The 13,657-nt window shown below is 48.6% G+C and overlaps 6 protein-coding genes across 6 annotated transcripts; 5 read left to right on the forward strand and 1 right to left on the reverse strand.

Annotated features, from left to right (window-relative positions):
* Nucleotides 1-921: 921 nt before the first annotated feature.
* LACBIDRAFT_321593 (spectrin repeat containing protein) lies at nucleotides 922-2,360 on the forward strand (the record flags this gene model as incomplete). Its single annotated transcript, XM_001874444.1, has 5 exons — nucleotides 922-998; nucleotides 1,118-1,304; nucleotides 1,368-1,730; nucleotides 1,786-1,893; nucleotides 1,944-2,360. The coding sequence occupies 5 exons, from the start codon at nucleotides 922-924 to the stop codon at nucleotides 2,358-2,360; spliced, it is 1,152 nt and encodes a 383-aa protein (XP_001874479.1).
* A 190-nt stretch (nucleotides 2,361-2,550) lies between these two features.
* LACBIDRAFT_182408 (60S ribosomal protein L11) lies at nucleotides 2,551-3,436 on the reverse strand. The gene is made up of 4 exons (XM_001875012.1): nucleotides 3,388-3,436; nucleotides 3,255-3,318; nucleotides 2,748-3,205; nucleotides 2,551-2,688 (listed from the first exon to the last, which is right to left on the reverse strand). Exons 1-4 carry the CDS (start codon nucleotides 3,388-3,390, stop codon nucleotides 2,683-2,685), a joined length of 531 nt encoding a protein of 176 aa, XP_001875047.1. The 5' UTR covers nucleotides 3,391-3,436; the 3' UTR covers nucleotides 2,551-2,682.
* A 1,185-nt stretch (nucleotides 3,437-4,621) lies between these two features.
* On the forward strand, nucleotides 4,622-5,615 carry LACBIDRAFT_291979 (uncharacterized protein; the record flags this gene model as incomplete). The annotated part of the gene is made up of 4 exons (XM_001874445.1): nucleotides 4,622-4,706; nucleotides 4,762-4,863; nucleotides 4,922-5,261; nucleotides 5,324-5,615. The coding sequence occupies exons 1-4, from the start codon at nucleotides 4,649-4,651 to the stop codon at nucleotides 5,613-5,615; spliced, it is 792 nt and encodes a 263-aa protein (XP_001874480.1). The 5' UTR covers nucleotides 4,622-4,648.
* Nucleotides 5,616-6,317: 702 nt separating this feature from the next.
* LACBIDRAFT_305130 (uncharacterized protein) lies at nucleotides 6,318-7,306 on the forward strand (the record flags this gene model as incomplete). Its single annotated transcript, XM_001874446.1, has 2 exons — nucleotides 6,318-7,211; nucleotides 7,271-7,306. The coding sequence occupies 2 exons, from the start codon at nucleotides 6,318-6,320 to the stop codon at nucleotides 7,304-7,306; spliced, it is 930 nt and encodes a 309-aa protein (XP_001874481.1).
* Nucleotides 7,307-7,805: 499 nt separating this feature from the next.
* LACBIDRAFT_143274 (uncharacterized protein) lies at nucleotides 7,806-9,638 on the forward strand (the record flags this gene model as incomplete). Its single annotated transcript, XM_001874447.1, has 10 exons — nucleotides 7,806-7,893; nucleotides 7,954-8,050; nucleotides 8,107-8,256; nucleotides 8,317-8,409; nucleotides 8,463-8,545; nucleotides 8,598-8,752; nucleotides 8,798-8,996; nucleotides 9,040-9,172; nucleotides 9,221-9,510; nucleotides 9,532-9,638. Coding segments are annotated over 10 exons (1,395 nt in total), but the record flags the coding sequence as incomplete, so codon positions are not given.
* Nucleotides 9,639-10,012: 374 nt separating this feature from the next.
* LACBIDRAFT_305132 (uncharacterized protein) lies at nucleotides 10,013-11,504 on the forward strand (the record flags this gene model as incomplete). The annotated part of the gene is made up of 2 exons (XM_001874448.1): nucleotides 10,013-10,904; nucleotides 10,975-11,504. The coding sequence occupies 2 exons, from the start codon at nucleotides 10,013-10,015 to the stop codon at nucleotides 11,502-11,504; spliced, it is 1,422 nt and encodes a 473-aa protein (XP_001874483.1).
* Nucleotides 11,505-13,657: the final 2,153 nt, after the last annotated feature.

Here is a 13,657-nt window from a genome sequence, read left to right on the forward strand (position 1 = left end):
AAATTCAAAAAATTCACTGAGGTTGAGGGACTCTTTTTACCACATCAGAACAATAATTTGAAGGACAAGGAGATGTAGTCTCCTTGTCTAGGATTCGGAGACATACATATTGTTTGTACTTATGAGTACAAACACAATATTTCATTCTGACATTGATTTGGGTCCCAACTTGAGAAAAAACAGCCCAACTTCAGACTTCCAACTTTGCAAAGTTGGGATCAAAGTTGGACTGCAAGTTGGGCTACCCTAATAAGTACTTACTGATGAGTAGTAGCCTACTACTTACAGTGTCTTTCACAGCTGTTTGCAGTCGTGAATCATTAAATTTTGTGTTTGCTTCTGTTGTACCTGATACTCAGGGTTTTTTTGTCATGCATAAGGTCAGTGATTTTGTGAGGAGAAAGGGATTTCTCTTCATGCCAGATGATTATGTTTGCACACATTTCATCAGAGACTTGAGGTGCCATGGGCAAGGGCTAGAGTGAGGTCGGAGGCCAGTTCACTCAAGATCCCTCAAGATCAGCGTGACAAAAAAACCCTGAGGGTAACAGGTACAACAGAAGCAAATACGAAATTTAACATTCACGACTGCAAACAGCTGTGAAAGACACTGTAAGTACTATACATATTTGTATGGCAGCGCCTCCTATGTGCTAGCCTATAAAATCTGGGGGCTCGCTTTGGCGATCCCTTGTTGCTGCAGCCTGCTACCATCGCGTGACTTCGTCCGTTTTGATCAGCGCAGCAGAGGATTGGCAGAGGAGGTAAGAAACGTGAACGCATTGTGTAAATCGCGTGCCAAAAGCAAATACGACCACATAGCGCGTGTACGACGTCTTTTGTGTCATTTCGTCAACGCCCATGGGCTATTGGCTCACTTCTTCGCCACTGCTACCCCTCTTCCTCGCCCACTACTAAAAAATGGCGGAAGCGCGCTGCTATACATGTATCTCGGACTTTCCTCTTCAAAAATTCCGCGTTTTCACCTGCGGTATGCGGTCAGTTGACTATGACATCCTCAAAGGAATAACGTGTCATTTACAGGACATGGCTTTTGCGATACATGTGTTGATCATATGTTTGCTCAAGATACTCGAATATGTCCCATGTGCCGTAGCCGTATCAACCAGCGCGATGCGCATCGTATATTTTTGGAGTTTGTTGACCCCGGTGTATCATATGGAATGAGCGTTGTCGATGGGCTCAATCGCATAGACCACACGGCGGAACTCAGGAGTGTTTCCAAAGCGAAAGAGAAGTTGGAGAGAGCAGCTTTACGAGCTCAAGGGAATGAGGAGTTGACGGTACGCCTCATGGGATTCTCACCAACCTCAAATGAATACACGCTTAACTTCTTGGGGTTCTAGGCCAAATTACTCAAAGCCATGGAAGATCTTAACGAACGTATCATCCCCGTCTTCACCGAAATCGCCACTCAGAAGGAAGTGATATCCAAGCTGCAGGAGAAGGTCAGCAAGGTGAAGGAGGAGAGAGATGGCCTCAAAACTAGGGTCCACGCCTCTCAGCCACTCGTGAAAGAGGTGAAGCACTTGAAGCGCCAGTTAATCGAGTCGGAGGGGATCGCACACGACGCCTGTAAATTCGCTGAGGCCGCGAAAGACAAAGCCGTGGCACTTGATCTAGAGCTCAGAGACTACAAGACAAGAGTGTCTGATCTCGCCAAAAACAAGCGTCATGTAGAGGATCAGTTGGAGCGACATGTCGCTGCGGTGGGGCTTTTCTCCTCGTTTTCTTATATTGCTCTTTCTCAAGGGACGTCTCTAGACACGTTTGGAAAAGGAAAAAAGGAAGGCGATGAAAATACAAATTGCCAAGCTTACAGCGAAACTTGAAACGAAACGGAGGGAAGAGACAGATTATGAGTCCGCGCAGGTCAGCGGTTTCTGCTTGCCATCCACAACTACCATTTACAATCCGTGCAGGAGCACGAAGATATTATAACTAATACACCACCGTCTTTGGTGGTTCGATCCCCACTTCGTACGCCACGGTTCGACTATCAAGACGACGAGCGCAGCAAGACAGTAAGACCATCCTCAATGGTGGTTCGATCACCGCGCCACAATGCAGTTCGGCCATCGTCGATGGTCGTTCGGTCACCGCGACACAATGAGAATTCAAACGCCACTATGTTTGACTTTGAGGGTATGCCGCTTCCAGGATTCAAGTCGGACTGGCAGCCCAATCGCGTTAATTCACACGTCTTGAAGAGACGTTCTCTTGGAGCCGATGGAAATCATCGACGAGTGAGCAACCCGATACGTTTGGACAAGCATGGGCATCCTGTGGCTGCAGTACTATTGGGACCCAAGAAGACGTTGCGTTTCACAAATAATTAACAGATGGAGAGGGCTGTAAATATTGCTCACGTCGACTAGCTATAAATTATTCACTCCCTTATACCCATAGCCTTGGGGAGCTTATACCCATGGATACCCCTACTTGCTCATCTATTTTTGGGAGATAATCACAATGCTCTTGTGCACAAAGATAGAGAGAAAAGCACTTTCGAAGGCGAACAAATTATTCCCGCTTTCTCTCAAATCTTTCATTGAGCCAGAAAAGAGACATTTCATGCATACACGTAACACATGCCATATAGTATAGAGTGCATATCATAGCTTGGCAACGGAGGATGAAGGAGATATATATGATGGTCGTTTATTTCTGGAGATCATACAAGCTTCAGTAGACATCCAACAGGACTTCAATAGAAACCAACTGACCAAGATAATACCATCGAAACGTTGCTTGAACCAAGCCATCGTGTCGTCCTTCTTGATACGGTGTTGGAAGCCGATTCGTGTCTTCTTTGCCCTCCGCCTCGCCACCCGTGCGCCAGGTCGTCCCATTACAACGTAGAAATCCATTCCGAAGATACCAATACCAGGGTCATACCTCGCACCCAAATCGATATGCTCCTGGATACCGAACCCAAAGTTGCCCGTTTCCGAGAAGTTCTTGCGGCGCAGCTCATACTCCTTCACCTTCAACCCACGCTCCAGAATTTCCTCCGCCTTGGGACCGCGGATGGTAACGTGCACAGCGATCTTTTCGTTACGACGGATACCGAATGTACGGACGGTGTAACGGGCTTTTGAGGTGACGGGTGTTTGGCCGGTGAGTTGTTCTAGGACCTTGGAGGCTCGGGTCAGACGATCACCAGATTCACCGACGGAGATGTCTGCGAGTGCATTAGTTTCTGGGAGTTAAAGTATAGCCAAAGGACGCACTGATGACAAGTTTATCAATACGAGGCTCCCTCATAACGTTGGTGGGTGTCGTTTTTGGTTCGGCCTGATAAATTCATCGCGTAAAATCAGTTCTACATCGTCTATGATAGCGACAAAAAGATTTCGTACTGACCATTTTGTCGAGGATGGTGGTTTGTCGCTGTGCCTACCTTGCTAGAAAGTGTTTAGTTCGTGTTTGGTGAGCTCGTGACGGGTGGCTGAAACCTTATTTTCGGTTCTGCACATTTAAACGGAACTTGCCGAATCCAGTTTTGGCGCTCAATCTACATGTAACATCCCCACACTTATAAAGGATTCGAAAACACGTCAGTCGGCAACACGCATCAGGACCCACCTGCTTCTCCTGGTGCTCTCCGATTCGGCCTTTGTTGCACCATATTTCGCATACCCCTCAGATTCCTGCAGATGCGTTGCACCGGACATGCTGCATCCTGCTGCATCTTACTTGTTTGATATGTTGCAATTCAATACGCTCTGCACGTTTGCCACGTAACCACATATTTTAATCCATGAATTTGCCGCCCTTCGGTGATAATCTCTTATGACCTCCACATATTGACAACGTCGACCCCAAAGCAGAATAATTTTACCGGACATGATAACACCGGATGTTGACCACCACCTAGCATGCTCCACCATTTTCGCGCGGGTAATCGTTGAAACCGAACGTTCGATTGCTCATTCAAATTGCAAGGCTTGTCAGAGAGACCCAGTCTTCGACACCTAACATCGCAAATGCAATATCGTTTATTATCAATATCCGTCGGGCTGCGGCGGGCTCCCAGGCACTTGTGGCAACAAATGTCGGTCGCAAACCTTCGCCGACCGATCTAATCACTGTTTGTGGCTGTTTTCTATCAAACATCATAGAATGTGCAACAGCATCTCGAGATTCTCGAGAGATCTTCACATTTCAATGTCTGTGGAAGGTCTGTTTCTTGTGCTAATATCCAATTAGAGGCGTCGAAACATAATTCGTTCTAAATTTCACAAAATTGCTAGGGACCCTGTTACCCAGACCTGGAATAGCCTAGGACGGTCTTTCTGAACCTCCGACCAATTCAACATAAAAATTGTTCAAACTGCGCACGCTAGCAGAATGTTTGTTACCTCCTGTTACCGCCAGCCATGCTCCCTCCCGGAACAGTCCGGACCAAACGCGACCGTGCTAGAGTGAGAGCCGCTGCCAGACCCCTCAGGATAGAGGGAACCGAGAATCTTCCCGTCGAACTTTTTCTCGATCCATTAACTCTCACTGTCTCAGAGGAAGTGTGCCGATGACGGATAGGGTCGATTCCTCCACCGCCATGGTACTTAAAGACGATTCTTCCTTTCCCATAAATATCGGGATATCTCAGACGCCTCCTCCCATCATGGCCTCGTGTAACATCTGCATCGACGACTTGAAGACACCCATTTCTCTTCCATGCGGTACGAAACATTCTTGCGATCATCGCATATTTTTCTTATATATAAACCATTCAAGGGCATATTTTTTGCAGTGAATGCATTTTCAAAACAGTGCGGGCTGTAAAACCGCCCACTCAGTTTCATCCCTGCCCGGTCTGCCGCTCGTTATATTCTGTTGGTCTGTCGACGTCCTTGTTTTTTGCATTATAGTTGACTAATTGGATCGGTGTCGATAGCTCCAATCAGCCCAGCTCTCATCCCACAGCAACTCCGGCTTCACATAAATCCTAGCATCCGCAGACTCTTCATCGATTCTGCCAAAGGCGAATCATCTAACTCAATGACTAACACAAGCTCTAATCCTGAGGATGAGCTTGCACGCCTCAGAGCGGAAAACCGCAACCTACGCACGCAATGCGTGATGTGGCGTCGACGCGCAGAGCTACATGGCGCAGCCACCCTCGGCCTCCTTGACTTTGCCCGAATACTTCGGGATAAGGCCTCAAGCCTTTCCCGAGAGCGAGATGAACTCGAATCCCGGTGTTACGCACTAAAGCGTCAACTAGACGAGGAAGAGTGCGTTTTCTTGCTCCATTTCATTTTGCAACCAACTTCTTACCCCTATACCAACGCTGCAGTTATGTGCCGGAGGCCCGAGCACCTTCCCCACCAACTCACCGCAATGAGGATTTCCGCGCATCGGATGCGGCCGTTGCTGCGCTATTGGAATTATCGTCTTATGCATCGAATCCTGGCCTTATTCCTATTGGTGAATCTGTTCCTTTGTCTTCGCCTACGTCCAAGAAGCGGCCCTCTGTGTCCGCTCCGGAAGTTGATGGCGGCCGCGAAGGCAATACTTTACCTCTTCAAAAACGTCGAAGGAGAAGCGACCAATTCGGAACCGATTCCGACCCTCCACCTCCACAATAGGCGAAGTTGTTTTAACTTGGAGCGGCCCTTTGCTTCAGCGCTCATCGAGGGGAACCCAACTAAGTTCTGTTGTCTGCATGTTCACTGCATCTTTTGGTGCGGGAACCTAAATTATATCCTCATATTTCTTTCGGGCACTATGGATTTCTGCATTATGGCATTTGTACATTATTTGAGCAATTCATTTGTTACACGCGAACGGTTCCTTGCGGAGTGATGGACCCGTCATGGTGTGGTGGTGCGTCAATGGTGCGTGTTTCGTAGCTTTGTCGCATACTCCAACATGATTTGATGACCAGAATTATCTGATATTAGACACCGACATTAAAAAGCTTATCCACAATGTTGGTACGCACTATGGGCCCACTGCAGGTTTCTGGACTGTCGGAACCACGATGTCACCACTGGTCCCGCACCACCGGAACCTCGTATATGGCGACTTCGGAGAATGTAAATGACGTTGATCGCACACCCCAGGGAGCAACAGTCGTCCCGACGAGTTTGCGACGACCGTCGTGTCCAAAAACTTATATCCCGGGACAGGCGGAGTTCTATATTTGGTCAGAACCCTCGCCTCGTGGCTCTGCATGACATCCTGTAGCATTCTCACACCCTCGTCAGATAACCCACCAAATGACGAGAGACAGACGTGGCGCACTATTAGCCATTGGTATTCGCATTTGACCCCTTTTCTTCGTTCTGATGTCTCCGGGAAAAACAACGACCGCTTCGCATCCATTCCACCACGCTGATGCAGACCTTATCTTACGTTCATCCGACGTGGAGCCAGTCGACTTCAGAATCTTCAAACTCTTGCTATCATTAGCGTCACCATTCTTCTCTCTGATATTTACTCTTCCCCAACCCAAGATCGCGAAGGAGGTCCAGGATGGGATCCCGGTCATTCACATGGCCGAGGACAAACAGACGCTGAAGACTCTCCTCGGTTTCTGCTACCCGATCAGCATGCACGCGCCACCCCAATTTGAGTCTCTTTCGGAGCTGCAGAAGGTGGCCGATGCTGCCTTCAAATATGAGATGGAAGGGATACAACGGCATGCACGAAAAGAGCTTATCGAACCACGCTTCGTCGAGTCGCAGCCTCTGCGAGTATTTGCTATTGCGCATCGGTATGGCTGGGCTGCGGAAGTGAGATTGGCAGCCAAAAACACGTTACAGATGCCGAAGGACCACCCCTTTGTGGCGGAGCTTGCGTACATCTCGGCCGCCACATATCATCGGCTACAAGAGTACCGTAGAGTGTGTGGGGAAGTTGCAAGTACTCGGGCTGCATTACAGTCTGCGCTTCTGGACCAGGAAGATGATTGGGTGTGGGTAACGTGTCAGATCTGCCCTAAGGCGGATCCAGAGGATAGTTTTTACCCAGCGGTTCGGAAATGGTGGATAGATTGGATCCATGATACCGCGGAGGAACTTCTAAATCGTCCGAGGGGAGAAACTGTGAAAAAGTACGATGTGAGAAGGAAGGCACTTGCAAAGGCAGATTCTTGCCTAACATGTCGTACAAGGGCCCCTGAAGAACTGGATGCTTTCTCACAAATGCTGGCGGTGCAAATCGAAAATGAAATATCTGCGGTGGGCCCTCCGATATTGTTATCGTTGACGGTGTCTGATGTTTCTTGTGAATATACTAGGTTCCGCTTGGGATCGACCTTGATGACTGGGATTGAGGGAGCTGCGTTTTGTCCCGGAAACCAATTCGATAGATGTTGTTACGCATAATAGGTCACTTTCAGGTCATTCGCTAAAGTAAGTCCTGAGCTGTCCTGAAGCGCGTCCCCCGAAACAACCGGAGAAAGCATTGCTGAGAGTCTGTTGAAATGAGTTTAGCAGAGTTAGAAATCGATTAAAGTTTTCACCAGAACTATGTTGCACCTTGAAGCACCCAAGGTTTCAGAAGTGCGGTTCCAACGACCTGCGATGGCCACAAGCAGACGCGTCTGATGATGGGAGAGTTTGATGACTAATGGTAGGCAACGTTCTTGAACTTTGCGTCCATCTCTGGCAATGCGAGGAGATGTAACGCGGAAATGGACCCTCCTGCGTCGTCTTCATTCCAAATACCGCACATATTCCACAGAAACGGGGAAATGGCGCCAAGTAATCGCTGAGAAAAACCCCAGCGTCAACGCGTTTGTTCACATTACACCACCACAACCTCTTGGGGATGGACCTTTAGCGGGAATTCCTATCGCAATTAAGGATAACATAGCAACTACGGACTCCCCAACAACATGTTCCTCAGCTATGCTTCAAAGTGTGTTCACCTCTTTGTATTTTATTTCCTTGTCGCGCTCACACTGTAACATCTCCGAAGACTTCGTGTCCCCATTCGACGCGACTGTCGTTAAACTTTTGCGGAAAGCCGGAGCTGATATCATTGGGAAAACGAACCTTGATGAGTTTGGCATGGGGTACGCCCGTTTTTCTCAATCATACTTAGAAGCATTCTTAGTGACCGTGGTTATAGATCGTTGAATGTACACTCGGTTCATGGGCCCGTTGTGAATCCATTTCATTCCTATTCGTCTGGAACTACTTGGGTTGAGCGTGAGAAGAGGTGTGCGGGGGGGAGCTCTGGTGGTAGTGCAGCAGCCGTGGCTGCCGGTATGTGCGTTGCGTGAGTGGTCATTTCTAATGTTCACATTACAAACTTCACTCACGAAAAGTGTCGTGACAGTGCGCTAGGGACGGATACAGGTGGTTCTATTCGTTTGCCTGCGTCGTATTGTGGTATTGTGGGCTTCAAGCCGTCCTATGGACTTGTCAGCAGGTGCAGTGAGCTCATGTTTTTGAGAGCTGGAACGGTGCTTATTTTGTGACTAGATGGGGGGTGGTATCATTTGCTGATAGCTTGGATTGCGTTGCAGTAATGGCGGCTAATGTATCCGATGCGAAACGCATTTTCAGTGAGATCTTTCCAGTAACCCGCCCTATGTTACTGATACAAACCATTTACAGATTTTATCTCGGTATATGACGAGAAAGACCCCACAGCCGCAACTGATGACGTCCGACAAATGGCATCTAAGTCTGTTCAAGAAGGGCTTCATCGACTGCGCAGGAATAGACGGCCAGGGACAAGGTTAGATGGGATAAGAATAGGTATTCCACAGGTAGGCTGTCAACTCTTCTACGTCCTTAAACTGAATATATAACAGGAGTACTTCCCGTCTGAACTATCCCCCACTATTCTGGGCCCCGTTCGCAGGGCTATATCGTCTTTGAAATCACAAGGAGCTATCGTTGTTCCTGTAACGTTGCCATCTACGTCCTATGCCCTAAGTGCCTACTACGTCCTCGCAAGCGCGGAAGCGAGCAGCAACCTGGCTCGTTATGACGGGATTCAATATGGTTTGTGTTGTCGTCATTTCCTTGCTCATGAGCTGACTCACATCCTTAGGGACTCGCGTCTCACCACCACATGGAGCTGACCTGCGCAAAACGTCTCGTATCTACGCTTACACGCGTAGTGCAGGTTTCGGCCATGAAGTGCAAAAACGTATTCTACTAGGAACTTACGCTCTGACAGCCGAGTACGTTAAGACTTTCGTTGATCTCCCCTACTGACATCCACTTAACAGTGCGTTCGACAATTACTTCCTCCAGGCACAGAGAGTCCGTCAGCTAGTCAAAAACGACTTTAACAGTGTATTCTCCATTCCAGACTATTATTCCCCATCCACTCACACCAAGGACCCATTGGAAACAACGGTAGACGTGCTGGTCCATCCTTCAGCCATTAGAACTGCGCCCCCACTTCCGACCACCGAGACTGATGTGAATGACGATGCTAGCCTTGATGCGTACGTGCAAGACGTTTTGACAGTCCCAGCGTCACTTGCTCGGCTGCCTGCACTCAATGTTCCCATACGTAACTACACGGAAAGGAAAGCGCAGGGACAGGTGGATGAGCTCGACGATGGGTGGCCCATTGGTATCAGCGTCGTTGGACAGTGGGGGACGGACGAGTTGGTGTTGGAGGTCGGGGAAGCTTTGGAGGAGTTGAGGGTTTCTGGGTGGTAGTGCAGATGATTCGCAGTGTACTTGACACCCATGGTTATACAGGGATGCTTAGCGGCATCTCTTCTAAATACATAATCTAAGTTGTTTGTAACGGACGGTGCTGACCAACACCTGCGGTGCATTGCCTAGGCATCATCGCCAAGCACGCTGCACAGTGAGCAGACCGTCTTGCGCAAGACTTGCGGTGAGTATTAACACTTCTACTCTCAACGTCGATGATTAAATCTATGGCTCTCAATGCCGCAGCCAGCCCATTCCGCTCTTCCAACTCCTCATCGTTAGCCGCACCGACTTCAGGCTCGACCACTCCGCAAACTGTCCCTGAGCGATCACATCCTCCTCCTATCAGCATGGCCGACCAGTCTTCACCAGCACCGACGTCCAACACTACCTCAGCCCCGTCTTTCCGAGATCATCTTACGCAAGAAGATCTCGAAGAACCACCCGCATACAGCCCCCGCCCGGATGCCTACACCGGCGAGACGACCGTAGAATATGGTCCTTCACGACCATTTCAGCCAGCCCCTACACAACCCCGCCAATCAAATTCAAACTGGCTTGCAGCACCTACTTCGCCACCACCACAATCTGGCCAACGATCACCTGGGAGTCTGATGTCTTTAATAAACCAGATAACGGGGGAATTAACAACACAATTGACTATGGCGAGGAACAGTGCTGTTGCTGCGCGGAATGAGGCGTTGGCTGGCTCTCAGCGTACGGGAAGTAATGGACAGTGGAATTCGTACCCAGGTCAAAGTCAAAGGGGTCACCTTGCTTCGCCTCCGCCACAACACCCTGCTTACTCGCTACAACACTCGTCTTCCTCTTCACTGCATCCCCCGCCGAATTTACCACCCCGATCGAATTTGTTGCCACCCCCACCCCGACACCCTTCGTCTTCTGTGACTAATTTTACGAGACCTGTATCTGATAGCATGACACCGCCTCTCCCGCCTAGGAGGAGGCACTCGTCCGAGTTCGCAAGGGATTTTTATGCCGCTGGACCATTGGAGGCGGTGTCGAACCCCGATGTAGGGTCCGCGTCTGGGTCTGAGTCGGGGGTACGGCACACGAGGTCCGTGAGCGAGAGTGGAGGGAGTAGCAGTGCTAGTAGAAACGGGGCAGCGACCGATTGGGGCGGGGATGATGGTCGACCGACAACAACACCTACGCCTGGGCATCCGTTATTGCACAATGGGAAGTTGTTGGTATACCCGAAAGGATATGAGTGTAATAAATGTACGTTCTTCTCTATTCTTTCCCCTTAGCCGTTTTATAGTTTACTAACCATCATCTCTTCTTGCTTTAGGCCACAACACAGGCTACAAATCCAACGACCCCTTAAACCCATGCAAAAAGTGCTGGGGGAAGCACGCAAAACCATTCACGGGCCCACTCGTATACGCGTCTTTCTCCGGCCCTGACGCGACGGGGAACTTCCAGCGTCCGCTCCCTGCGCAGAGTCACAGCTCACATTCAAGGAACACCCTAACGAAAAATTCTCGTCCGCCATCTGGGACTGGCGCATCTTCTCAGGCTAGTAGTTCTAGCGGATACAACCCCACCTACATCTCCCCACCACCACCTCCCGTACCCTACCCTCCAAACGTAAACGTACCCCACCCATCTACACCCAACCCAAACGTACCCTACCCGCCCAACATATCCTACCCCAGTCGGAATGGTCCGCCCCCTGGTGCGGTGGTGTATACTTCTGGAGACCCAAGGTTGGGTGGGAGGCTTTGTTGGCGGTGTGATGGGAGGGGGAGCGTTAGTTTTATGTTGTTTGATAGGGAGACATGTACGACTTGTGGTGGGGTTGGGAGGGTGTTTGATTGATTGGAGGGGGAATAGATGGACATTGGATGAACCGTCTTTAGATACGCTAAGCATTATACAAGTATGCAAGTTCACTGTACACGGACTATCTTGCTACTAATATATCACATATCCGAGTCCTTACATCTACCTACAATAAAATAAAAATTCATAGTTTACATAATTCATGACGTGATCTTACATATCAGCACATAATCGCAATAAGATGATCGCATTGAGTAATATTATCGTCACAAGCATGCCTACACTTACAGACTCCCCTCAAAACCCCGGATCTGTTAGACATCGATCCAGAACAGAAGGCTCTCCTTCCATTCAACTCCCTCGCGATCTTATTGAGACCATCTTCCATTTCGCAGCGGCAAATTCAAAAGATTTCTGCTACAGCATCTGCAAAGTGTCTACGTGGAGCAGATCCCTGGCGCAATGTTATCTATTTGATACCCTGACGATAACTGATACAAAGAGCTACTTCCGAGCCTTGCAGATTACCACTGAGAACATTCTCAGCCAACCTTCCCAGCTAACCCCTGGTGCACTCGTTCAGAATATTTGGATGGACCATTCAATTGATCATGAGGAATCAAAGTTTGTTAACATTTTCAGAAACTGTCCCAACCTCAGAAACCTCGCAATTTGGTGCCATACGTTCGTGCGTCTGGCCCGCCTGTCGAAGGAAGCAATATCGCAGAAACAGGAACTACATCTTTTCTTTATCACCGATAAAAAAAATGGTCGGACCGCAGATCTATTTTCAACAGCCAAAAATACTTTTATTTTTTCCAAGATAAAGCGACTACAATTTTCTCAAACATGGGACTACAGATTGTTCCATTTTTCAAGCTTCAGTCTCCTTACCCATCTCGCTCTACCGTGCTGTGACATGCGATGCCATACATTCGATGGGATCGACCGGCTCTTGAAGAGCGCCAAAAATCTCGAGATGTTGGTTGTAATCCTTATGGTACATAGTCTTGATGAAGCGGAACGACGGAAGGTAGAAAATTTTATACTGGAGAAAAGACATGCGCAGAATTGAAGGGATCTTTGCTTTACGCGTACTCTACCCTCTCCTTCGACATCAAAACGGAATGGTTTGAGGAAACGAAGGGCGGCCCCAGTATCTGGCAAAGGGCCATTCAATGTACCGAGAGGCTGGTACATCAGCACTTGTACGTCTCAGCTTGGCCTATATGCATGCTTACACTCACAAACCCTCTGCGAAACTTCAGCCTTGTCCAGCCGAAGATAGAATGCTTTGACCCCATCCAACTCCCCCACGAGCTTATCGAGATCATCTTTCATTTCGCAGCAGCTGATTCAGAAGACTTCTGCCAGAGTATATGCGAATTATCTACTTGGACGAGAGCCCTGGCACAATGCCATTTATTTGTTACGTTGACAATAACAAATCCAAGCAGTCACTTCCGAGCCTTACAGATTTCTGCTGGAAACATTCTCCACCAACCTTCCCAACTGGTCCCAGGCGCGACTGTTCAAAACATTTGGACGGACCATTTTGCGGAATCATTTGTTTGCATTTTCGAAAACTGTCCTAACCTCAAAAATCTTGCAATTTGTTGCCATACATTCCCGTGCTTGGCTCATGCCTCCAGTCCAACCGCGTTAATACCACTCTCAAATGAGGCTATGTCGCGGAAACAGGACCTGCATCTCCTGTTTATTATTCAAGAACATGTCGCTTACGAGACATTGTATTTATTTCAGACTATGACACACCCGGGCTCCTTTATTCCTATTATCCCTAGGATAACACGATTGCAATTCTCCTGGACAGTGTGTTACATGCCAGCAATCCCTCTTTCACGACTCAGCTTCCTGACTCATCTCGCTCTACCGTGTGATCGCTTGGACCTCGACGTAATAGAAGAGACTCTCCCCCAAGTCTTGGATGCCGCCCAACATCTAAAGATGTTGGTCATGATTGTTATAATTGACAAGTTTTCTGAACAGGAACGACGGGATGTGGAAGAATATATCAAGATGAAAAGGAGTATGTCAGAGCCAGAGGAGAGGCTTTACGGATATGCAATGTTGTCCCAGGAGGCTCAGACGGAATGGCTCGAGGAAACCAAAGGTGGTCTCGATATATGGGAAAGAGCCGTACAATATACTGAGCAGCTGGTTAATCA

This window comes from Laccaria bicolor, genomic scaffold, assembly GCF_000143565.1.
Source record: "Laccaria bicolor S238N-H82 LACBIscaffold_2 genomic scaffold, whole genome shotgun sequence".
Taxonomy (NCBI): Eukaryota; Fungi; Basidiomycota; class Agaricomycetes; order Agaricales; family Hydnangiaceae; genus Laccaria; species Laccaria bicolor.